Raw genomic sequence first — 25,703 nt, forward strand, 5'->3', positions numbered from 1 at the left:
TTTACAAAAATATAAATTGACTAAATTAACAAATAAAGAAAGACTATTTAAATAAACTTTTTTTTATAGAAAAAAGAAATGGAACAGGCCATAAATGAGCTTCCTAAAAAAAAAGTATCAGGACAAGATGGATTTACAAGTAAATGCTACCAAATATTTAAAGAGCAATATTAGATCTTTTGATCTATTTAATCAATTTGATAAAGATCCAATATTAAATAATTTGAAATAACAGGCAAAAATGAGTCCTACCAATCTCCTTTTATGAAACTAAGTTGCTGATACCTAAACCATGAAGGACAAAAAAAGAGGAAGAAAATTATAGACCAAATGAAATTTATACCGGCAATGCAGGGATGGTTTAACACAAGGAAAACTATTAACATAATCAATTATATCTTTAGCAAAAGTAACAAAATCTTGTGATCATAACACCAGATAAAAGATTTTTGACAAAATACAACACACACGTATATATAAAAAACACTTGAAAACATAAGGATTTTTCCTTAAAAAGGATAAGAAATATCTACCTAAGACCACCAGCAAGCATTACTTGTAATGACAATAAGCTAGAAATTCAGTGACATCATTAGGAAAACAAGGATTCCCATTATGAACAACATTATTCAATATTATATTAGAAATACTGGCAATGAGAATGAGAAGAAAAAGAAATAGATTAACAAAAGTTATCTTTTTTTTGCAGGCAGTATGATACATACTTGGAAAATCCTAGATATTCAACTAAAAATTATCTGAAACAATGATTTTAGCAAAGTAGCAGGGTATAAAATAAATCCACATAAATCATCAACATTATCTCTCACCGCCCCCCCATATACCAACAAGAATAAATAATAAGAGATACCCTATTAAAAATAACCATGGGGTTCAGCTAGATGGTGTAATGGTTAGAGTATCAACCTTGGAGTCAAAAGGACCCGAGTTCAAATGTGGCCTCAAATATTTAACACGTGTTCAATTAAATTGCCTAGCTGTGTGACCCTGGGCAAGTGACTTAACTCCAATTACCTTAAACGCCCTCCCCACCAACACACCACAATAAACAAAGGCAATATTAAAATAACTGGAAATATACCTACCTAAATGAACCCAAAAAGTAGATGAACATAATGAACATAATACTTGCAAATTAAGCATTAATCAACATTAACACCTTATACTAAGATAAGGTGTTATAGGTTCATGATTGAGAAATAAAAGGTGAGACAAGATTAGAAGGGAAACAATAAACTGGGAAAACATTTTTACAATCAAAGGTTCTGATAAAGACCTCATTTCCAAAATATATAGAGAATTGACTCTAATTTATAAGAAATCAAACCATTCTCCAATTGATAAATGGTCAAAGGATATGAACAGACAATTCTCAGACGAAGAAATTGAAACTATTTATAGACATATGCTCCAAATCATTATTAATCAGAGAAATGCAAATTAAGACAACTCTGAGATACCACTACACACCTGTCAGATTGGCTAGAGTGACAGGGAAAGATGATATGGAATGTTGGAGGGGATGTGGGAAAACAGGGACACTGATACATTGTTGGTGGAATTGTGAACACATCCAGCCATTCTGGAGAGCAATTTGGAACTATGCTCAAAAAGTTATCAAACTGTGCATACCCTTTGATCCAGCAGTGTTTCTACTGGGCTTATACCCCAAAGAGATACTAAAGAAGGGAAAGGGACCTGTATGTGCCAAAATGTTTGTGGCAGCCCTGTTTGTAGTGGCTAGAAGCTGGAAAATGGAAGCCCATCAATTGGAGAATGGTTGAATAAATTATGGTATATAAACGTTATGGAATATTATTGTTCTGTAAGGAATGACCAGAAGGATGAATACAGAGAGGCTTGGAGAGACTTACATGAACTGATGCTAAGTGAAATGAGCAGAACCAGGAGTCATTATATACCTCAACAACGATACTGTATGAGGATGTATTCTGATGGAAGTGGATCGATTCGACAAAGAGAACTAATTCAGTTTCAAGTGATCAAGGATAGACAGAAGCAGCTACACCCAAAGAAAGAACACTGGAAAATGAATATAAACTGCTTGCATTTTTATTTTTCTTCCTGGATTATTTATACCTTCTGAATCCAATTCTCCCTGTGCAACAAGAAAATTGTTCGGTTCTGCACACATATATTGTATCTAGGATATACTGTAACCTATTCAACGTGTAAAGGACTGCTTGCCATCTGGGGGAGGGGATGGAGGGAGGGAGGGGAAAAATTGGAACAGAAGCAAGTGCAAGGGATAATGCTGTAAAAAATTACCCTGGCATGGGTTTCATCAATAAAAAAATTATTAAAAAAGAGAGAGAGAGAGACAGAGAGAGAGAGAGAGAGAGAGAGAGAGAGAGAGAGAAATAAAGGGTGATACAACAACCAAATTAGGAGAACAATGGAACTTACTTCTCAGATAGGTAAAGAAGGAAGGAATTTATGGCCAAAGAAGAACAAGAGAACATTATGAAATGTAAAGTGGATAATTTTGATTATATTAAATTAAAAAATTTTTGTACAAACAAAACCATTGCAGCCAAGATTAGAAGGGAAGCATAAAACGGGAAAATTTTTTCCACACAAGAGTTCTGAAAAAGGCCTCATTTTTAAAATATATAAAGAATTAACTCCCATAAGAATAAAAGTCATTACTCAATTGATAAATGGTCAAAAGATATGAACAATTTTTATATGAATAAAACTATTTCTAGTCATATGAAAAAGTGCTCCAAATCACTACTGATCAGAGTAATGCAAATTAAGACAATGCTGAGGTACCACTATACAATTCACAGACTGGTAAAAATGACAGGAAAAGATAATGATAAATGTTGAAAGGAGTGTGAGAAAACTGGAACACTAATACATTGTTGGTGGAGTTGTAAACTGATCTAACCATTTTAGAGAGCAATCTGGAACTATGCCCAAAAAGGGTGTGCATACCCTTTGATCCATCATTGTTTCTCCTGGGCTTATATCCCAAAAAGACCTTAAATAGGGGGAAAAGGTTACACATATGCAAAAATATTTCTGGCAGGCCTTTTTGTAGTGGCAAGGAACTGGAAATTGAGTGGATGTCCATCAGTTGGAGAATGGTTGAATAAGTTATGGTATAGGAATATTATTGTTCTGTAAGAAATGATCAGCAGGATGAATAAGAGAGGTTTGGAGAGACTTACATGAACTGATGCTGAGTGAAATGAGCAGAACCAGGAGAAGTGGCCCTTTTCAACGATGAAGGGAGATTCAGGGCCTATTCCAATAAACTTGTGATGGAGAGAGCCATCTGTCCCCAGAGGACTTTGGGAATTGAATGTGGATCAAACATAGTATTTTTGCCATTCTTGTTGTTTTTGTTTACTTTTTGTTTTCTTTCTAATTTTCTCCCCTTTCTGACAAGATTTTTCTTGTGCAGCATGATTAATGTGGAAAGATGTACAGAAGAATTACATGTTTAACCTATATTGGATTACTTGTAAGCTAGGATAGGGAGCTGGGGGAAAGTAGGGAGAAAAATCTGAAACACAAGATTTTGCAAGGGTGAATACTGAAAGAAAAAGCTATTATTTTTTTTTTGATGGAGAAAAGCCCATGTAATAAAAATGGCAATTCTACTTAAATCAATTTACTTATCTGATGCCATCTGAATTAAATTGCCAAAAAAAAAAAAAAAAGTTAATTTATTGAGCTAAAAAAAAAGAAAACAAAACCAAACAACAAAATTCATCTGGAAGAACAACGGGTCAAGAATATTAAAGGACCTAAGGAAAAATGTAATGAGAAGAGACAGCAGTATCAGATCTTAATCTATATAATAAAACAGTAATTGTGAAAACTATCTGATACTGGCTAAGAAACAGAAAGGTGGATCAGTAGAACAGAGTAGACATAAAATGCACAGTAGTAAATGTATTATGTAACTCTGTGTTTATTTGATAAATGGAAATATTTAAGCTTCTGAAATAAGAATTCACTATTTGGTAAAAAAAAAAAAATTGAGGTGGGGGGGGAATGGAATTCATTTCGGTAGAAATTAGACATAGACCAACATCTTACACAATTTTCTGTGCTAAGATCAAAATGGATATACCACTTAAACATAAATGGAGATATATTAAGAAAATTATCAGACTTATGGATAGGAAAATAATTTATGAATAAACACTAGACAGAGAACATTCTCATGTAAAACAAATAATTTGAGTTATGTTAAATTTAAAAGATTTTATACAAATAAAACAAATGTAGCTAAGATTGTAAGGAAAGCAGAAATTTGGGGAAAATTTTTATAGATAGTTTTTCAGATGAAGATCTTATAACTGAAATATACAAAGAACTCTGTCAAATTTATGAGAATATGAACCACTCCCCAATTGACAAATGATCAGAGGATATGAACAGTTTTTCAATGAAGAAATCAAAACCATAATAAAAAAAAATGTTCTAAATCATCATCAATTAGAAAAATGCAAATTAAAATAACTTTGAGATATTATTTTATACCTCCAAGATTGGCTAAAATGATTAAGGAGAAAGCGAAAAATATTTCAAGCAAAGTAGAAAAAGTGGGACATCAATTCACCATGGATGGAATTGTGAACTTATCCAACAATTTGGGAGAGCAATCTGGAATTGTGCCTGAAGAATTATTAAATTACTCTGTGGCACAACAATACTAAGTCTATTTCCAAAGATGATTATGGAGAAAGCAAAGGAACTTATATATTCTAAAATATTTATAGCAGCTCTCTTTGTAGTGGCAAAGAACTAGAAATTGAGGGAATTTCCATCAACTGAGGAATGGCCAAACAAGTTGCAGTTTATGATTATGATATACTACTACTGTGCTATAAGAAATGATGAACTGGTTGATTTTTAAAAAAAAAAAGCACCATGCAAACATGGAAAAATAATGAAAAGTGAAATGATCTGTAGAACAAGAGAGCTGAGTACAGTAATAATAATACTTTGATGAAAACTGAACAATTAAGCTATTCTGAATATTACAAATACTCAAATAGAAAGGATTAATCTTATAAATACAAAGGCCTATTTAAGGAAGATACTTTTCACCTCAAGAAATAGAATTGATAAATATATGTGTGTGCGTGCATGAGGGAGAGAGGGAAGGAGAGAGAGAGGGAAAGAGGCAGAGAGAGAAAGGGGAAGGAGGGAGGAAGGAAGAGAGAGAGAGAGAGAGAAAGAATGGCTTTCTCTAATGCAGGATGGGAAAAAAGGAGGAAAGTAGTTTGATACTTTAAATCTAACTAAAATAATTAGGTCTCCTTCTCTCCTCATTCTTCCCCCCCCCCCCCCAAAAAAAAAAAATGTCAAGGAAAGAAACAAAAAAAAGTTTTAATGTATTCTAGTTATTCTAATTAGAAAAATCCTAAAAACTGAAGATGAAATACTTCTCTTAACTAGGCTACCAAAAAATAGGAATGCTTTTATCAAAAATATTTGGAGAGAAAAAGGAAAAAATAAAAGACTATACAATTTAACCTTTTTCTGGTTAAGTTTTTGAAAATAGCTAGTAAAATTTTTTAAAAGGAATAATCATTACAAAATTTTAATAGTTCACATATTCTCACAAACCTTGACATAGGTAGAATTGTCCTTTCTTCATGATAATCACTGTCACATTCATTTATGTATTCCCTTAAAACAGTCAACACTCGCACCATTCGTATTGCTTCCTGTCTTGCACAATTAATACTGTCTTTGTCACCATCCAAAACACATAATGTATCATAGGAGGCTTTCAAACGATCAAAGCAGGATTGAATGAAGTCTTCATGGATTGCTACCTAAAGAAAAATGCCCAAATCGGCCTGGTTAAAACTGCTGACTTGAAATTTTTTAAAAAATATTTATTTAAAGTTGTGGAATGTCAGAATTAGAATGTACTGTAAAAGTCAGCTAATGAAACACCCTTAATTCTATAATATGGAAAATTGAACTTGGGGGTGGGATGGGAGGAAGATCTAGCATTATTACGACAGTTTTAAGGTTACAAAATGTGTATTTGACATGTATTTTCCCATTTGACCCTCACAATAATCTAGTAAGGTAAGTCTTACTGAGGTTAAGTGATTAGCCCAGGCTCACACAAAATTTGAACTCTCTTCTTGACTTCAAGTCCAATACTCTGTTAACTCTACCACTTATTTGCCTAAATGACTTTTTTAAAGTCACAGAATGAATTGCTTACACACCAGGAGTTAGAACCAAATCTCAAAATTCCTGAGTCAGTCCTATTTCCTAGATGTCTTACTAAATAGAAATCTAATGGCACATAATTCCTTTTTAAACAATATTTCATTTTTGTTAGAGGCAGCTGACAGAAAAACACACACCAAAAATTTATTTTAAAAAGCTTTTAGGATAGGTATTAGGGCAAGTACAGTTTAATGATTATTACCATTTCATCTAATCACTACTATCATCTTTTATACCTAGAAAACTAAAAACTTGCAACTAATGACTTTCATGCATTATGGAAAATTTACTTTTCCAAGATTAAAATATAATCAGTATGTTCCATCAGTTAGGAAAATAGTCTATTAAATTAAAAATAAGTCAACAAGAGCTGAAACAAAAACATTTCTGGTGAAACTAAAGATAAACTGAGAAGTTTTGTAACCCAGACCAAAGTTTCTTAAACTTTTTCTATTTGAAATCCAGAGAAATGCTTATGTGATCCTGGGTATATAATGCATATTAAAAAAAGTACACAGACCAAACATTTACAAATAAGAAATCATAATTTTGTGATCCCTACATTCAGCTATGAGACCTATATTGGGTCACAACCTCAGTTTAAGAAGCTAGGATCTAGACACAGCCTTTTTTCCTTAGTCATTTAATATATTTTTCTTTTTTAAAAGTTGATATTTATAGCCAATAAAAAATGGCATTGAATTCAAGACTTAAATGGATTTATGTATCCTCGAGGTATAAAAAGTGAGGAATGTTATTACAACTGTCTAAGGCATATTCTAATTGACTATCTTTTTTTATTATATAGTGAAGAATAAAGTGTGAAAGAACAAAAATAATTTGCTTTATTTAGAAACACTGTAAATAATCAAAATAAAAGTATAAGTTTAAAAATTTTATATATCCAATTTTGTAACATAGCAGAAAGATGTATTAAATCTTTCTTAATTTATATACTACTACTTATCTGACTTCCACAGACCAGTAACTTGACAGATAACACAGACCTCTTTACTAAACACCAGAAATAATTTATATAAAAAAAGATTAGACCTATGATTGCATTTCTATAGAGAATGTTCTACCTAGTTTTCAAATTTGTAGGAAAAGCAGGTGTCAAATTTGTGGGAAATACTCCTCACCAGATTAAAAATTGGGAAAAAATTAATAAATAAAAATACAATACAAGACAGATAATATTCATTTGTAGTTTTCTAAGTCAATACACAGCTATTTCTATTTCAGTTTGACATCACTGGCTGAGAGCATTAAGTAGGTAAGTGACATGCTAAAGTCACATAGGTAATATATATCAAAGATAATATTTAAATGGCTCTCTATGCGCTATACATGCTACCTCCAATTATACCATAAAGAATTAAAGAGCAAAAAAGCTTTCAAAAAGCTGAATTGCAAGTTTTGACAAATTTGCCCAATATCAATATTTATTTCCTGAACATTCTCACCTGATTCACTTGCAACCTTGGTCCGAGGTTAGTATAGATCTCTTTAAGGAGGTCAATTGCTCTGCTGGCAATGTCATCATTTCCCTGAATCACAACCTGGAGTCACAAATATGTAAGTGTTAATACATTCAAAACATATATTTTGATTAAATTTTAGAAATCTGTATGATTCTTGTGGTATTTTCATATTTGATGATCAAAGGCAAGTTGATTTTAAGGTAATACCAAATCTAGGCAGAATTAAAATTCATAGAAGCATAGTCTTAGAAAATACAAGTCTAAGAAAAAATTAAAAAGATATAATTAACTCAATATTACACCTACAGTATCTTTGACAAGCAGGTTAATCTACCAGACTTTGCTTGAATTTAAACAACATGTAAAATGAGAATCATTTGAGCCAAACTTAAGTGTAGAAAAGACACAGTTTAACTAAGAAAAAAAGGTGCTTTCATCTATACTCTTCATGATTTCCATGATTACCAACATCCTAGTAGTCAATTTTCAGTTCAGGTACTAATGCAAATCAACTTTAAATCAAGGAAGAGCAAATAAGAAACCATATATGTAAGTTTGAAAAGAACTATATAGAACTTAGAATTTTGAGGAGATCATCTATATTTCTTCATCATACAGTAACTTAAATAGTTTTTAATTTAAAGATTAGACTTTCAGTACTTGAAAAAAATGATAAAAATCTGTTCTAAGATCTACTTTCTTCATAAAGAATACAGAATGGTTGATATTAAACTGGATATAGCATTAAATACTTCAAAACACTTAACAAGATGGCCATTCCAAAAGTGACTGGAGATAGGAAAGGACAAGTATCTAAAAGTGCATATGGGTAAAAATGGAGAACAATGGAAAACAACTTTGATATTTCTGTCAAGTTATGATAAAAGACAGCATATTTGGAGGGACCAAAAAAAATAAATAAATAACTGCATGTCCAAAGAAAAGAACAATGAAATAAGAAAATAACTCCTCAGCTTAGGCACAAATTTAAGGAAAAATATTTGTCAAGATTTTATTTTCTTAGCTATGTAGCAAATATTATGGCAGATGAAAAAATGTTTTAAATCCTATATTCACTTACAATTCTATACTTACCCTCCAAAGGTAATCTAAACCAATTAACTCCAAATCATCCATCATATAGGCTCGCCTTTTTGCTACTAATTTCCCTTCTCGACAGTTCACAGCTTTGAAGAAACGCTCAAAACATTTCATTCCATTTTCTGTTAATAGGGAAGGATCGAGCTGAAGCACATTATTTTCAAAGAAGTCTTTATTAATGTCAGGATCTAGGTCTGGTTCATCTCCCATCAATTTGGAATACCACTTAAAACAGGCTTCACGATCACAAAGGTAAACCGCATTTTCAGCTAAACATTTCCAAATTTGCTTTGCCTGAGGAGCACATAGCCATAGCTGACCATCCTTCAATAAAAATCTTGAAAAGAGATAAGAAATTAGGCATTAATATCTCATACATCACAATGCCCTTAGACTAAAAACAATATTAAATATAAAGAGAGGGTGTAAAGGGCAAGAAGGCAGGCAGAATGTATAGCAATGAGGACAGAAAGGACTAAACAATTACATGGCACCTAATATATGTTAGGCATAGTACTAAGTACTTTACAAATAAAAGCTCATTGGATGATTTTTTGACGCAGGTGCTTTAATCACCCCAATTTCACAAGTGAGAAAACTAAAACAGAAAGGTTACACAAGTTGCCCAGGATCACACAGCCATTACATATGTCTGTGGATCTAACTCCAACATCAGCACTCTATCCACTATACTATTTAGTTGCTTATTATCTATTACATCAATCATAATCACATTTCAAATGTAATTGAAACAGCAATTTATTCAAACTAGAATAGATTAAAACAAATTTTACTATTCCTTCTGTTCAGACAGAAAAAATTTTTTTCAATCCAGTTAACATTTACTGAATACCTGTACTATATTCAAGGCTGATTATTTTATGTGCTCTCTTCTTAAAAAGTATTCAAGAATATGAAACTGAGCAATGAAAATATTTTCCTCTTTTTTGTTTTTTTTTAATGCTTTTAATGAAAAAGGTCTTGTTTCATATAGAACCAATAAAGACTTGAAGTATCCCACTCAGAGAATTTTCCAAATAATTAAAAGCTTAGATAAAAACATGCATGTTGCCTTATAGAATAGAGAAAGCAGCAATGTTTAATAAAGAGCTGTCAAATCCAGGCCTACTATACATAGTATACTGAATGTACATAATTTAACCTTTTCTTAAGAACTAAATATCATAATAGATCTGACATCTCAATAAAGACAATAATGGACCAAGATATCTTTGTGATGGAGAACTCTGCCATAAATGTTCTTTTCTTCTTAAGCACTCCCTTCCACCATTCCTTTGCCCATTTTCTAATTGTAATTTCAACACTCAAAGAACTGTAAACCACAAAAGAAAGTCAGTTAAATCTAATAAAGCTTATTCTGTACACCAACAAAAAGGCAAAGGTTTTGTTTGTCTAAGACCCCAGGGAAAGTTCTCTGTTCCAAACCTGCAATATAAAACTACATGAAACAAGGGTAGCTTTTCCCCACTTAATCACTGAATTTTTTTAAAAAATGATATCACAGAATTTTAAACTCAGAAAGCCTATATAATAATAATAAAAACAACAATAATAATATTCAAGACTCATTTTTTCTTTTGGTCATAGTCATCTTCTATTTTATTTCTAAAGTCATATTTAATACTTTATTTTTTCCCAATTACATGTAACAATTTTTAACACTGATTTTAAAAAAATTTTGAGTTTCAAATTATGTTTCCCACCTCCTATCTCATTGAGAAGGCTAGTAATTTTACATAATTTCATATATATATATGTGTGTGTGTGTGTGTGTAAATATATATGTATGTATGTATAGAGATATGTGTGTATATATATCTATCTATATACATATGTAGTCATGCTAAAAATGTTTTCACATTATGAAAGAAAACAAACTAAAAACAAAGAGTGAATAAAAAAGCTAAAAAAAAAAAAAGTATTCACACCCCATTAGGTCTTTCTCTGGAGGTTGATAACATTTTTCATTATCAAGTCCTTTAAATTGTCTTCAATCATTATATTGCTGAAAATAGCCAAGTCACTCAATTCACTTTGTATTATTAGTCCATGTAAGTCTTTCCAGGTTTGCCCAAGAGTATGTTTCTCATCATTATAATAATAAAATACTATTTCATCACAATCATATACCATAACATTGTCAGCCATTGCATTGCCCAATTGATGGGCATCCTCTCAAATGTCCAATTCATTGCAACCATTCAAAGACCCTTTTTGTTTTTTACCTCTTTGGGATACATATTTAGCAGTGGTATAGCTGAGTCAAAGAATATGCATTTTTATAGCCTTAGCATATAGTTCCAAACTGTTCTACCAAATGATTAAATATCAGTTCACGAAGCCCACAACAGTACACATTAGTTTTTCAACTTCTCCACATATCCTCCAATGTTTGTAATTGTTCTTCTTTCCCAGTAGTCAATCTCACCGGTGATGAGTGAGACTTTAAAATTATTTTAATTTGCATTTCTCCAAAACTGATTTAGTCATTTTTCATGACTATAGTTTTAAGCAATTTTAATGAAACTGCCTGGTTCATGTCCTTTGACCATTTATCAATGGGAAAATGGCTTTTTTTTTTTTTAAATAAATCTGACTCAGTTCTCTTTATATTTGAGAAATCAGACTTTATAGATATTTGCTATAAACATTTTTTCAGTTATGATGACTATTTTCCCCATTTATCTTACTCTCTTAATTTCACCCTGTCCATCTTCAAGTTTTGCTTCTGCAACTACTGCCCTCCCATCCTCATTCTCTCTTACTTTCATGTAAGGGGCCGATTTCTATACCTAATTATGAGAATACATATGTAACTCTCACTTTGAGCCAATTCTAATGAGAATAAGCTTCAAGGGCTCCTGTCCACCTCTCCCATATTCTATTCTACTGTGAAAACTCTTTCATCCTCTTTTATGTGAGATAATTTGCCTTAATTTACCATTCTCTCCCCTTTCATCCAATGCAGCCTTCTTTATCCAGCAATACTTTAATTTTATTTTTTAAAGAGGATCCTCAATACAATTGGCGTACACACATGCTGTCTGTGTCTACTCCTAATTGTCCTAATAATGATAAGATTCTTAAGAATTGAAAGTATCTTCCCATGGAGGACTGCAACTCAATTCCAAATGATTTCCAGATGTTTACCTTTTTATGTTTCTCTTTGAGTACTGTTTTAGCTCTAGGTCTTTTCATCAGGAATGCTTGAAAAAGTCTTGCTTCACTGAAAAACTATTTTTCTCCTCTGTAGGATTATGCTCAGGATTATTAGGATTATGTTTAGTTGTAAATACTACCTTCTTTCCAATTTGGAATATCATATTACCATCCTTTGCTACTTTAAGAAGAATCCTGGAATTTGACTATAATATCCTGGGAGTTTTCATTTGGGGATCTCATTGAGGAGATGATAGGTAGATTATTTTAATTTTTAGTTTATTTTCTGGATTTAAGATATCAAAGCAGTTTGATTATTTCTTGAAATACAACTTAAGTCTCTTTTTTAATCATAGTTTTCAGGTAGATAAATAATTCTTAAATTAGCTCTCCTTGAGTTGTTGTCCAGATCTTATTTTTCTTTTCTTTTCTTTCTTCTTCTTTTTTTTGCTGAGGCAATTGGGGTTAAGTGACTTGCCCAGGGTCACAAAGTTAGGAAGTGTTAAATGTCTGAGATCATATTTGAACTCAGGTCCTCCTGAATTCAGGGCTGATGCTCTATCCACTGAGCCATCTAGCTGCCCTTGGGTCAGTTATTTTTTCAATAAGATACTTGCTTCTTGATGTCTCAGAGTCACTAGCTTTCACTTGTCTAATTTCAATTTTTAAAGAATTAATTTTCTTTGGGGCATGTGTGCTTCCTTTTCCATTTAGCCAATACTGAGTTTTACTCTTCATTAGATTTCTGTGCCTCTTTTAGCATTTGGCCCATTCTATTTTTTAAGGTATTATTTTTTTCAGTTTTTGTTCTTCCTTTACCAAACTGACCTCTCTCTCCCTCTAAGATTTTGTCATCATCACTTATTTTCCCAGTTTATCCTGTGGCTCTCTGACTTCATTTTTAACATTCTTTCTGAAGAATTCTTTTTAAGGCTAAAACCAATACACATTCTTCTCAGAGACTTTGAATATAGAAGTTTTGACGTTTATAGTTTTCTTCCCAGTTTGTGTTTTGATCTATCAAACAGTAACTTTCTATGATCATAATCTTCCTTTGTTTGCTCATTTTTTGTCTATTGCTTGATATTTAGTTTTATATTAAAGTTGGGCTCTGCTCCCAGAGTGGAGGGGGTACTTCAGAATTTTTGTTTTCTGTTTTCAAAGTCAATTCTGGAGGTTTGTAAACTTTCAATTTTTACAAATATAATTTGAGAATAGGTGTGTTTATTATTCTTCTGGCCTGTAGAGAGCTGGTCTGTGAGTGCCTACAAGTACTCTTTTCTGCTCTGGTACTGTGATGAGTCCCAGCTCCCCGGTGGCTGCTAGCTCTGGCTGGTGTGTTAATGTTCCTCCCTGCCTGGTAGTAGAATTTGCCTACCACCCAGAACTGTGATCTGGAACTAAGTAAGGGTAATACAACAAAGCCTTGCTGCCAGTGCCAGCAAAGGGACTGCTATAATTTCTTTCTGACCAATTATACAATCCCCTTTATCATTTGTGGGCTGAGAGTTCAGAAGGAAGCTTCCTCTGCTACTTAATTCAGTTGCCCCAAGGCCTACTACTGATTTCTTGGGTAAGGCCCATGCTACAATGCACTCCAGCCTGAGCTAATTAAACCTTTCCCACAGATCTAAATTATCTTAGGCTGGAAAATTTTTTCACCCCATCCTGTATATACTTATTTTATTCATGTGAAAACCTAACTCCAGAGAAGCAACACGAGTTCAGTTATAAGAGCAGAGCCTACTCTGAACCTAAACTAAGTCTTTTCTTAAAAGTATTCCTGTATTATGACTGTATTCACACGTTCTGGATTAAAGGGGAGTTTCAAATGCTCATCCTATCAATAAGAGGATAGCTAAAGACTATCCTCTAAATACAAATAATTACTAAATTAACATTAAATACAAATATTATCATAGCCACTAAAATTAGCCTTCATTCTACCAAATATATATTTTCTAAAAACTATTCATTGATCATGAGAAATTGTTATATGGAAAGTAAGATTTAGTTTAAAAAAAAAAAAAGAAAAAGAAAACATCTATAGCATTTACACCACTGGCAAGTCTACATCCAAGAGATGAAAGAAGAGTATAAAAATATTTATGGCACCTTTTTTATGGTGGTAAAAAACTGGAAACAAGGAATTATCAGTTGAGGAATGGTTGGATAAGTTTTTGGTATAAGACTGTGATTTCAATCTTTTAAGGTGAAATAGAGAAATTTAAAAAGATATGGAATGACTTATGAACTAATATGGAGCTAAGTGAACAAAAACAAAAAATTTGTTAACATCAATATGATAACACTAAATAATCATGACTTTAATAAATTCATGAAAAATGAAAATGAGCTTTCATACCTACAATCAATTCAATGACTATTGATGACTTTGGATAAATCTATGATAAAATGTATTTTCCATTACAAAGAGGATGGGACACAGGATGAAACATATATTGTTTCATGTACACTGTTGTAGGAGGAATTTGCTTTGTCTGACCATGCATATTTGTTAAAAAGAAATTTTCTTTTTTGTTCATTTTTTTTTGAACAGGAAGGCGGGGGGAGGGAAAGAAAAAATTAACTGGTTAATTTTTTTTTTAAAGAAGGGACATGCTGCAGATATAAAATATTACATGAATTTTCAAAGACTACTATATGACTACTTGACCTTAACCTTTTTTAAATTTTTTTTTGTTTTGTTACAAGAGATCTCTCACAAAAGTAATCTGTAAATGTTTATGATGTTAAGATAAAATACAGCAAAATACATTGTGAAAGAAATATATATATACAGAAATGAAAAAATAAAATAAAAATAAACACTTGTGAATGACAGGAACAAAGGAATTTCAACAGCACTAATGTACAATTATCAGCTTTAACAGTTCAGTCTTTGTTATATTAAAATTACAACAAGCATGGGTCAAGTGGGGTGGGGATGGAAGGGTGACATGGAGATGGGGAGGAGAAAGGAAGGGTTGGGAAGGAAATTACTCTCCATATTAATAAAAACATTTTAGCCTTGGAAATGGTTACTCATTATATAGTTTGAGTCTAATTAGAATAAGTCAACACCATTTCTTTTCTGTGTAATTCAGGCAAATGTAGGAGAATAGATGAAGCACTGGACATAGAGTAAAGCACATGACCTGGGTTAAGTCACTTAAGCTGTATGACCCTCCATTCTCTATAAACTAGAATACAACACTATTTGGTCTAGCTCCTTCACTGAGTTGTGAGCACTAAATAAGATAATGTATGTTATGGAGTTTTAATGAAAAACTGTTTACTAATATGAACCAGACAGGTTTTCTACTTTTAGCCACTTACTGATAACCAAAAACCCCCCAAATCAAAGGATAATATAGTCTCTTCTCTGTGGTCATAATCCAGTTATAAGATTATAAATTTCCCCAATAAATGCTGACATTTCTGAGAATCAATACTATGAGGAACTGTATTGAGGTAGTTCCCTGGATAAAATACAAAATTAGGTAAGACATAGATCTCTGCCCTCAAGAAGCTTACAGTAAAACAGATTATGTTAAAAATAATTATTTTTTCAGGAAAAGCAGTAATAAAATTAGCTAATTAACAAGAGGCAAGAAAGCCAAGCTATCTTTTTATCTGTTACTTGAATTGTAAATTGAATTAAACATTAAATTGGTTGGTATCTAGAGTCTGCTCCAATATTAGATGAAACAACTTTCAGAATCAGAGGTTTTATCTCTTGAAAGATTTATATCTAAGTCTTAAGTTAAAGGGCTTTCTTCTGTCCAGGGGGCTGAAGTCAGAAATTCTAGGATAAAGCTGAAGTAGAAATCTAGTCTTTTATTAAGGGTATTTGCTTACTGTTTTTAACTTAAGGGGGAAGGGGCGGAGAAGGGGGAGAAAGAACCTTGACTAAATTTTGCATTCAATTTGTACTGTTTCTCATTTTCTTGTTAACCTTTTTTGTGTTCACATATATTTTATTTCATCTTCTTGTATTCCTTCATTTAAGTATTTTGACATGCCACTCTAGGCGTTCAGTTTCAGAGTCAATGAAACACAAACTATAGGAGCTTACATTTATAAAGCACTTAACTAAGTGCCATTCACTGTGCTAAGTGCTTTATAATTCATATCTTATAATCCCCATTTTCTTACATATGAGTAAACTGCAGACCAGGTTCACAAAATTAAGTGTCTAAGCTAAATCTGAACTTGGATCTTTCTGATTCTATGCCCACTGTGCTACCTATTTGTCCTAGGAACAAAGAAGGTTAATGTACTTTCTTTTCTCAGCTTCCAAAAAGCTTTAACACAAGGAATTGATTCAATGTACTAGAAGTCATCTCCTGATACCATATGGATATTACTGGAACACTCAAGGATGTCTACATATCACCTGACTCAAGACTGCTCTAGCTTCATTTTCTATTATATGATCCTCTTTGATGACATATTTTGTTCTTTTCTTCAAATTTCATCTGATATATTGTAGCGAGCTCACTTCTATGTGATACACAGTTTAATTATTGAGAGATTGTTGTGTATTTATCTTAGCCACATAGCATGTGGCTGGTATGATACGGTATTAAAAAGATGGGCCTCTATCCTTGAGGAAAACTTTGGGCCATTAAAAAAGCTTTTCAATTTCCTAAAAGCAATTCAGCTTGATTTCCACCTCCTGTTTACTCTGGACTGAAGCCATTGTCCATCAGTATTATCTGTCATAGATATCTATCCATTCTGGAAAAAAAATTTTTTTTTCTATAGGTTGTTCCTCTAATTGCCTGTCATAAAAACAAGTAATCTTTTGAGTGAACTATAAGGCAAAAAATATTGAATAGTTATGTATCTATTCCTGGAGATTCTCCAAAGATCTGGGCTTGATAACAGGACCATAACATCACCATGGTGTCAGAAAATTTTGCGATATTCCCCCTCCAGAGAATCTTAGGAAACTTGGATTCTACCTTAGATATCATTTTACTGGTAGAGATTTTTGCTAAGTATACATCTCCCTCTCTCATGTCTTGCATGATTATAAAGATTTCTGGATTATGTCTTTCAAAGAATCTTAAAAAGTTTTGATGTATGGGAAGGATATACTTTTGCTTAATTAAGTTATAGTTTTGTTCCGTTAGATTAAATGTACAAGAGAATAGAAAACCAGACTTGGGAGTTGGAAAGACCTGGGGGTTCAAAGTCCTGTCTCAGATATTTATTGGTTTAACTCAAGGCAAGATACAATTCTTCAAGGTCTCTGTTTCTTCAACTGTGAAATGAAAGGTTTAGCTTGACTCTATGAGTTTTAAATCTTTTATCCTATGAATACATCACTATGGAAGACTTTTTTGAAACTTGTTTTCCTCTAAACACCCTCACTAAGTGTATCAATTTGTATACAGATAAATCTCCCGTAAATTTATATAGATGGCAGGCATATAGGTCACTAGTAGTTGCTGATTTTCCTATAAGGCTGGAAATTGGCAACCCTTTCCCCCCAACTACCACATTATAAGGAAATATACTATATTAGACACATAGGGAGTTAGATCTGCCCAAGTAAAGAATTACGTATTTCTGGCATCAAAAGCCTCAAGTTCAAAATGGCAAATGCATACATTAAAACAACAGCACAAACAAACTCTAGGAGTGTTTTTGAATTAATTTCCCATAACTAAAAATCTTATGGCAAGACAAAAAAAAAGCAAATAAAAATTAGCCTTTCAACGAAAGATTTTAACACAATTTGATGAAAAGAAAACTGGCTATTAGGTTACAAGTTACCCTATGTGCAAAGTTTTCAAGCCTTCTCTTAATCCAGTTTTCAAAAAATGTAATTTCAGTGGAAAAGGCAAAAGAAGGTCAGCCACAGCAATTAAGTCATTGGCTGAAGAGTCAGTTTCTAAACTACTTGCTGTACATAGAAGAATTTAATCCTCTTTATCCAAATCTGACTACCTAATAAGACAAACTACATTACCTTCTTCAGATATACTTTGTGAAAAATGCATGAATACATATGTCATACACACATTTTACTACAAGACATCTAAACTTTGTTTTCTTAATTTTATGAGACTACAAGCATAGGAAATGTCATTTGGCAAAAATATTCTTTAACAGGCAAATTCTCTTGAGATTACCTGAATTAAGATTTTCTCATCAAAGATACATATTAGAATTCATTGTCTTTCTACCCAAACTATGTTTCCTCTAAACTTTTTCCCGTGTTGGTTAAGTATACCACTTTATATACTCATCTATATTGTAAGTTGAGTCTTATCCTACTTCTCTTAGAAATTGACAATTCTCATCAATTTTATCTTGACTTTTCATACTTATTTCCTTCTTATCACTCCTAAGGATAACAACTCTTATTCCTTCTTCATCTAGTCAATAATCCACATAATTACCAAAATAAGTTTCCTACTGAATCCGATGCTACTAATCCTCTTACTCAAAAAACTTTGGTAGGTCCCTTGTGCTCCTATGGCACATTAAATACTCTAGTCTGACATCCAAGATGCTCCTTAATTTGATCTGCATCTGCCTCTTTAGCTTTATTCTTAAATTGTACTACAGTATAACTCCATATCTAGAATGAACTCCCTTAATAACTCATCATCTGATTACTTTAATCCAAGGCCCAATTCAAGTACCATTTTCTTCTTTTATGACATATTCCCTCATTTCTTTCACTTGCTACAGATTAATATGTTCTTAAATTTCCCCTTAGTTTTCTAAATTATCTTTTCCTTGCCTTAGCACTCCTTACCTTATATTGCTTTTTTTGTGTATGTTATTTCACTCTAGAAGAACATTAAGGTCCTTAAGAGTAGAGAAAATAGTAATTCAGGGGAACTTCTTTTGAAGCGAGTGATATGATCAGATATTTGCATCTAGACTCTCAATTTGGCAGCTATGGGAATGAAAGCAGATTTTGGATAATATTACTGTAATAGTCCAGAAAAGAGATATGGAGGCCCTAAATGTCTTAAAAATATTCCTCTTCCTGATTTTTTGTGACACTGATATTTTCCCCTCCTTAGTCTCTCTTGCTGGTTCATCACTAATACCATGTCCTTAACTTTAGGGATTTCCAAGGTTCTATCTTGGATTCTTTCATTTTCTGCTCTCATCAGCATCTAATGGGTCTAATTACCATCTTTATGCAGACCATTTCTAGAGTTTTTTTTTTTTTTTAATGTCCAGCCCTAGTTCCTTTCCAGAGGTTGAATTCCCCATCACCTACTTCTTACAACTCATTTCAAACTAGATATCCCACAGACACATCAAACTCAAAATATCTAAAATAGATGATTATCTTTCTCCTTTCTGTCTCCCAACTCACCCACATTTTATGAAGTTCTCTATTACTGTTAAGAGCAACATCATCCTTGGAATGTTATTCCCAGCTTTTCACTTTCATGTAACAAATCAGTTGTCAGATCTTGTCATTTATTTGACTGCAGCATCTCCATATGCTTTTTGGGGTACTCTTACAGGAATCATCTAGATCAGACTTTAATCACCTATCATCTACAACAGCTTTCTAATTGGACTTTTTTCCTTAAGTCTCTTCTTACTCCAATCTATGCTCCAAATAACTAGCTAATAAAAATCAATTTCCTAAAGTGAAGCTCTAAAATATGTTATCCCAACCTAATCACTCAACAAATGTCAATGATTCCCTAGGATAAAAGAAAGTTTTGGGTATTTAAAAAGCTCTTTAAAACTTTATGTTTCCTTCTGGAGAGCGCTTTGGAACTATGCTCAAAAAGTTATCAAACTGTGCATATCCTTTGATCCAGCAATGATATTACTGGGCTTATATCCCAAAAAGATCTTAAAGAAGGGAACGGGACCTGTATGTGTAAGAATGTTTGTGGCAGCCCTCTTTGTAGTGGCCAGAAACTGGAAACTGAGTGGATGCTCATCAATTGGAAAATGGCTGAATAAATTGTGATATATGAATATTATGGAATATTATTGTTCTGTAAGAAATGACCAGGAGAATCATTTCAGAAAGGCCTGTAGAGACTTACATGAACTGATGCTGAGTGAAATGAGCAGGATCAGGAGATCATTATATACTTCAACCACAATGCTATATGATGATCAAGTCTGATGGATGTGGCTCTCCTCAACAATGAGATGAACCAAATCAGCTCCATTTGTTCAATAATGAATAGAACCAGATACACCCAGCGGAAAAACTCTGGGAAATTAGCATTCCCAATCCCTCTATTTTTGTCTGCCTGCATTTTTGATTTCCTTCACAGGTTAATTATACATTATTTCAAAGTCCGATTCTTCTTGTACAGCAAAAATAGATGATTCCTGGATATGTATACATATATTATGTTTAAAGTATACTTTAACATATTTAACATTTATTGGTCTACCTGCCATCCGGGGGAGGGATGGAGGGAAGGAAAGGAAAAATTGGAACAAAAGATTTTGCAATTGTCAGTGCTGAAAAATTACCCATGCATATATTTTGAAAATAAAATGCTATAATAAAAATTTTTTTTAAAACTTTGTTTTCCTAATTAACCAATTTTCTTTCACATGACTTTCAACCATATTGACTTCCTTATTGTTTCTCATATATAATTTTTGATTTCCCATGTTCATTCTTTGTGTTAGCTGTTCCTCATGTCTGGAATGCTTTCATAGCCTGACCTTTCCTTCTGAGAATCATTGATTTTTTAAAATTAAGACTCAAGTTAAGTGCTGCCATCTACAGAGCATTACATTTGTTCCAGTAGTTAAGGTCACCCTTTAAAACTATTTCCAACTTCTTATGTATGTATCTTGTTATCTACCTATTAATGTACATATGTTCTCCATCATAATAATTTGCTTGAGATTGGGAACTATTTTATGTTTTTCTTTGTATTCCCAGTTGTGAACAGTACTTGGCATAAAAGAAATGTTTTTCAATAGATTGAATGAACTAGACAGAAGAGTATGCAGAAGAGATATTTTTTAAAATTTTCTGAATCTCATTAAGTAGTAATTAATTCATTTTATTATCTTCTAAAAGCTATTTCTTTTAAACTAGTTTATGTTTGTTTGGTTTTTTTATATTATATTATTATACTTATTACATTATTTGATATTCCCTTTGGAAATAATAAATAGTACACAAATCTTAAGGAAATATGAATATCCCATAAGAACATAAGTACTTCTTTTAACTTAAGTAGGATAAAAAGAGAAAAAATGAATTTTTAATCTCTAAGTTATCAAAACATTATAACATTTTGTTAATATAACAAGACGCATTATAGCAACTTAGCTACATGTTAAAGAGCACAACATATAAATCTGATATATTGCTGTAATATAGCAAAGAAATGACTTACAAAAATTCTGACTTGTGAATAATTAAAAAGTTTTATCATTCTTACGTAGAAATAAAAGCTAATATGTCATTTAGAATATGTCGAAAGTCCACAAAATCACAGTGAAAAAGCTGGAAAGGTCTATAAAGATTATCTTACCAACCAACTGCCTCATCATATGGAGATGAAAATTATTCCACCAAGGAAGAAGTGATTTGCCTATGTTTACACAGTTCTTTAATGACAAAGACTGTTCTAGAAACCACATCTCCAGAAATAAGTCAGACTTTTTGTTTGTTTGTTTGTTTTAAACACCAAACTTCCCTTTAATTAGGTCACTTGTATTTTTATCTATTTATATTTTTAAAAGTCAGTCAACTTCCAAAATATCAACATCTTAAAATTTTATTTTCAGACCCCCTTAATATACATTGAATTAGATTCAAATAATCAAATATTAGTTGTCAATGGACAGATTTTTAAAATAAAATTTAAGAAGGAAATTTCCCAAAGATATTAACTTTTCTGAACAGAAGCAGGAAAAAACCAGAACCTCTAACAATTACTTGTGAAATTTTTATCTATTAACTATAAGAATTACTACTTCTTCAACTGATATGTACAGGAATGCTCCATTTGAAACACCACCATCAATACATTAATATTTTCAAATTAATCCAATTTGAGCAACTACAAAGGCTCAATATAAGATATTCTTTGAAGGAAGAATGTAAATATTTAATCATAAAAGTTACAAAGATGTGGGAGAGCATTTAATTTTATGTAATATAAAGTCAAATGCTAACCTAATAAAAACCTATTATATACTATTAATCAACTTAATTAATTTCCTACATCTTATCTTTTAAAGAAAGCAAAACTAATAAGTAATAATAAAAACAATAATAAGTTAATAATAATAATAAAACCAACCTTAGGAAATTAAGTCGTTCTTGGACTTCTTGCACGTGACTATATCTACTTCCTGGTCTTACAGTTTGTGGATCATATTCTCCATGCTCTGCAAATTAAGAAAATCATGAATTATACACATATATCCAAATATAGCAATGCTGACTTGAAATTTAAAAAGTGTCTATCAACTATTAAAAGTCTATTAAAAGATTAATGCCTAATGGCATAAAGATGACTATATTTCATTCCTATAGTTAACATCTTTTTTTCTATAGGAAGAATCAATGCATCAAAAACAAATGAAGTTTTAATTTGGAATAATTTTAAGTTCAAAAATTCAATCACAGCAGGGACAGTGATTCAGTTTCATATGAGTTATACTAGAGTGACAAGAAGATAGAATGGAAAGAAATGGTACTCCTACTAGAAATTCTCTGCTCTACAGGCTCTTAATGACATGTATGCCTTGGGTCCTTTTTCCATGTATTTTAACTGGCTTTTGATGGAATTTGTGTCATGGTCAACAATTATCATTGTATCTCCATTAACTGTATCAATTCTTATTTTTTGTCTATACTCTTTCATTTAGTGATTCTATGTACTCCCATGAGTTGAATTATCTCAATGCAGATGACCACCAGATGCTTATATTATGCCCTATTTTCTCCTGAGCTTGAGTCCTGCAATACTAAGTGCTACTGAACATTTCTAATCGTATACTAGACTGGCACCTAAAAAAAATAAAAGATAACTCAAAGCATTTAAAAGAGAAGTAATTATTTTCACATACACAAAAACATCTGCTCTTCTACAGAAATACACTTCTTCCTTATTTCTGTTTCTTGGCTTCCTTCAAGTCCCAACTGAGATCCCTGCTTCTAAAGGAAATTTTTTGTCATCTCCCTTAATACTAGTTCCTTCCTTCAATTGATAATCTCCAATGTAGTCTGCAAATATCTTCTTTATACATAATCCACTCATCATCTTTTCCCCAAACTTCTCTTTCCTTTGTAATCTTATACTCTTATCTCTTTTTCTCTATAGGCCAGCCAACATACAAAGCTCCAGAATTATCTTTTGTTCTTAACCAATCATGTGGAAAGTCTACTTCCAAAACAAGTCTCATGTCTATTACATTCTGTCCATTTATTTTATATCTCAGTGAAAGACAAATAGTAGACACCTAAAAAATATCTGACCATTTGAATGATTCCATTAGATCATTAACTCCTTAAAAATAGGGATGGTCTTTTGTCTTTGTATTCCCAATGCTCTCAGTACTATACTTGGCATGGCAAATAGATATAGTTAAATGTTAATCAACTGATTTTCTTACTGACTGTTTGCTCATGTCTGTGCCTGCTTCTTTCAGTAATTGGCCATATCAATTATTGTGCTATACTCTTTTCTTAGCTACTTCTACTTCCTCACTTTTACCCTATGAACCAGTCCATTGAAAACGCTCTATCAAAGATTATCAATGACTGCAATCCATATATCTTGCTTTTTCATTCTTCTTGACTTTGTTAAATGTTTCACAGTTTATTAATCTTTCTTTTTGTATATTTTCTCTTTACATTAGTTTTCTATAATTATATTATTTTCCTTTGGTACTTATAACTTTCCAGTGATTCATCCTCAATATCCTTTGCTGGTTTGTATCTCCAAACTGTAGGTTTGTTATGAATTGCCTTCTCTTAATTCCTTAAAATCTTTTTTTCCCTTCTCACCAGCTCTAATGGAAGCAGTTGTCATTTTTAGCAGATGACTAGCCAATCTATATATTCAATCATAATTTCTCTACTTAATTCTTGCCCTCCATAGCCACATGCCTGCTGAACATTTTAACCTATACAATACCATGAATTCAGAATGGAATTCATCATCTTTCCCCTAAATTTCTCATTTCTTTAATATCTTACACTCTTTTTTTCTCTACTGGCTACCCAAGGTGCAAAGCTCCAGAACTGTCTTTTATTCTTAATCAATCATGTGGAAAGCCTACTTCTAAAACAAGTCTCATGTCTATTTCATTCTGTCCATTTAATTTTGTATCTAGTGACAGACAAATAATAGATACTTAAGAAATATTTGATTGGTTGAATGATTCGTACTTCAGACATTTATCCTCTCTTCCAGTAATTATTTTAATAGTGTCGATATTGGTCTTAGCCTCCATTCTACAATCTATCCTCCAGGAATATCAAAGTAACAAGCCTAATACAGACCATACTGATGAACTTCCAGCTTCCAGGAAAGTGATAATTCAATCTACTTTTTTTAACCAATTAAGAAAACAAATAAAAAAAAATATTCAAACACTTCCCCCCTCCCTCCAAAAAAAAAAGAAAAGAAAACCAAGGCCTAAAACACAAATCTGGCCATGCTCTTTCTTCTATTTAAAAAAAAAAAAAAAAAAAAAAGCCTTCATGTCTTCTTAGTACATAAAAGATAACTACAAACACCCCAATCAGGCAATCCCCATCACCTGTGTCCAAACTATCTTTCTAGAGTTCCTATTTGTCAACTTTACACTCTTCATTCTGATTAGACTGTACCATTAGCTAAGCTCTTCAACTCATTTGTCTCCCTCTGTGAGTTCATTTAAGTCCCAATAACTGGCAAGCACAACCTCTTCATGACATCTTGTATAGTATTTTTCTTTCTCCAAGGCTCAGCTAAGATGCCATTTCCTCCATAAATTGTTGACAGACCTTAGTATAAAAGGTTCTTTTTCATTTCTAAATTTATTTCATATTGACTTGTCTTCTTCTTTTCCCCTATCACTCTCTACTCTTAGAATATAAATGAGTACATATAAGCAAGCACATTATATGAATACTAGTTCACTTCCAACTCCAACAGACATTACCCTTGAGATTGACTTTCTACCTATGTATTTCTAGAGTTTAATTAAAATGTCCTGCACATAACAAACTTATTAAAAATCTTTTTAATTTAAATTCAGAGGAGATATATTCTAAAGTCAGTTTAAGAAATGAACTGGAGAATTATTAAAGCAGAATGATGCATACTTTGCAAGACCATGTTAGTCCATCAGTAGTTTTTGCTTGATGGTTTTTCTTTGTTACAAATTAATATACAAAATTCCCCTCAAGGGAAAGGAGGAAAAAACGGGCAGAAATAACTGATTTTAAAAAGAAAAAAAAACTATCAATAAAAGTATGGACTTGAAAAAAGTCACTGAATAAACTAGCTACTTAGTTTTACTTTTGTTTTAAACTCACAGGGTAACTGTGAAAAAATGAAAAATTTAATGCTATTTATGTGTTTGTGTGAGTGCAGGGATTATTATCTGAGTATTATGCTTATTATTCTTTCAAACATAAAGGTATAAGACAAAAACAATAAAAGGTACCCCAAAAGTCTTAGTGCAATTTTAAATCATACT

The 25,703-nt window shown here is 32.0% G+C and overlaps 1 protein-coding gene across 4 annotated transcripts in view; it reads right to left on the minus strand.

The window, feature by feature from the left end:
* Positions 1-25,703, minus strand: part of USP9X (ubiquitin specific peptidase 9 X-linked) — a 249,024-nt gene that overhangs the window by 84,342 nt on the left and 138,979 nt on the right. For all 4 annotated transcript variants that reach the window (XM_051985022.1, XM_051985020.1, XM_051985023.1 and 1 more), the window contains exons 15-18: positions 22,310-22,397; positions 8,838-9,180; positions 7,725-7,820; positions 5,635-5,846 (exon numbers count right to left, since the gene is read on the minus strand). In XM_051985022.1, coding sequence (XP_051840982.1) covers positions 5,635-5,846; positions 7,725-7,820; positions 8,838-9,180; positions 22,310-22,397 — 739 coding nt within the window. The remainder of the gene's footprint in view (positions 1-5,634; positions 5,847-7,724; positions 7,821-8,837; positions 9,181-22,309; positions 22,398-25,703) is intronic.

The sequence above is a fragment of the Antechinus flavipes genome, chromosome 3 (genome assembly GCF_016432865.1).
Source record: "Antechinus flavipes isolate AdamAnt ecotype Samford, QLD, Australia chromosome 3, AdamAnt_v2, whole genome shotgun sequence".
Classification (NCBI taxonomy): Eukaryota; Metazoa; Chordata; class Mammalia; order Dasyuromorphia; family Dasyuridae; genus Antechinus; species Antechinus flavipes.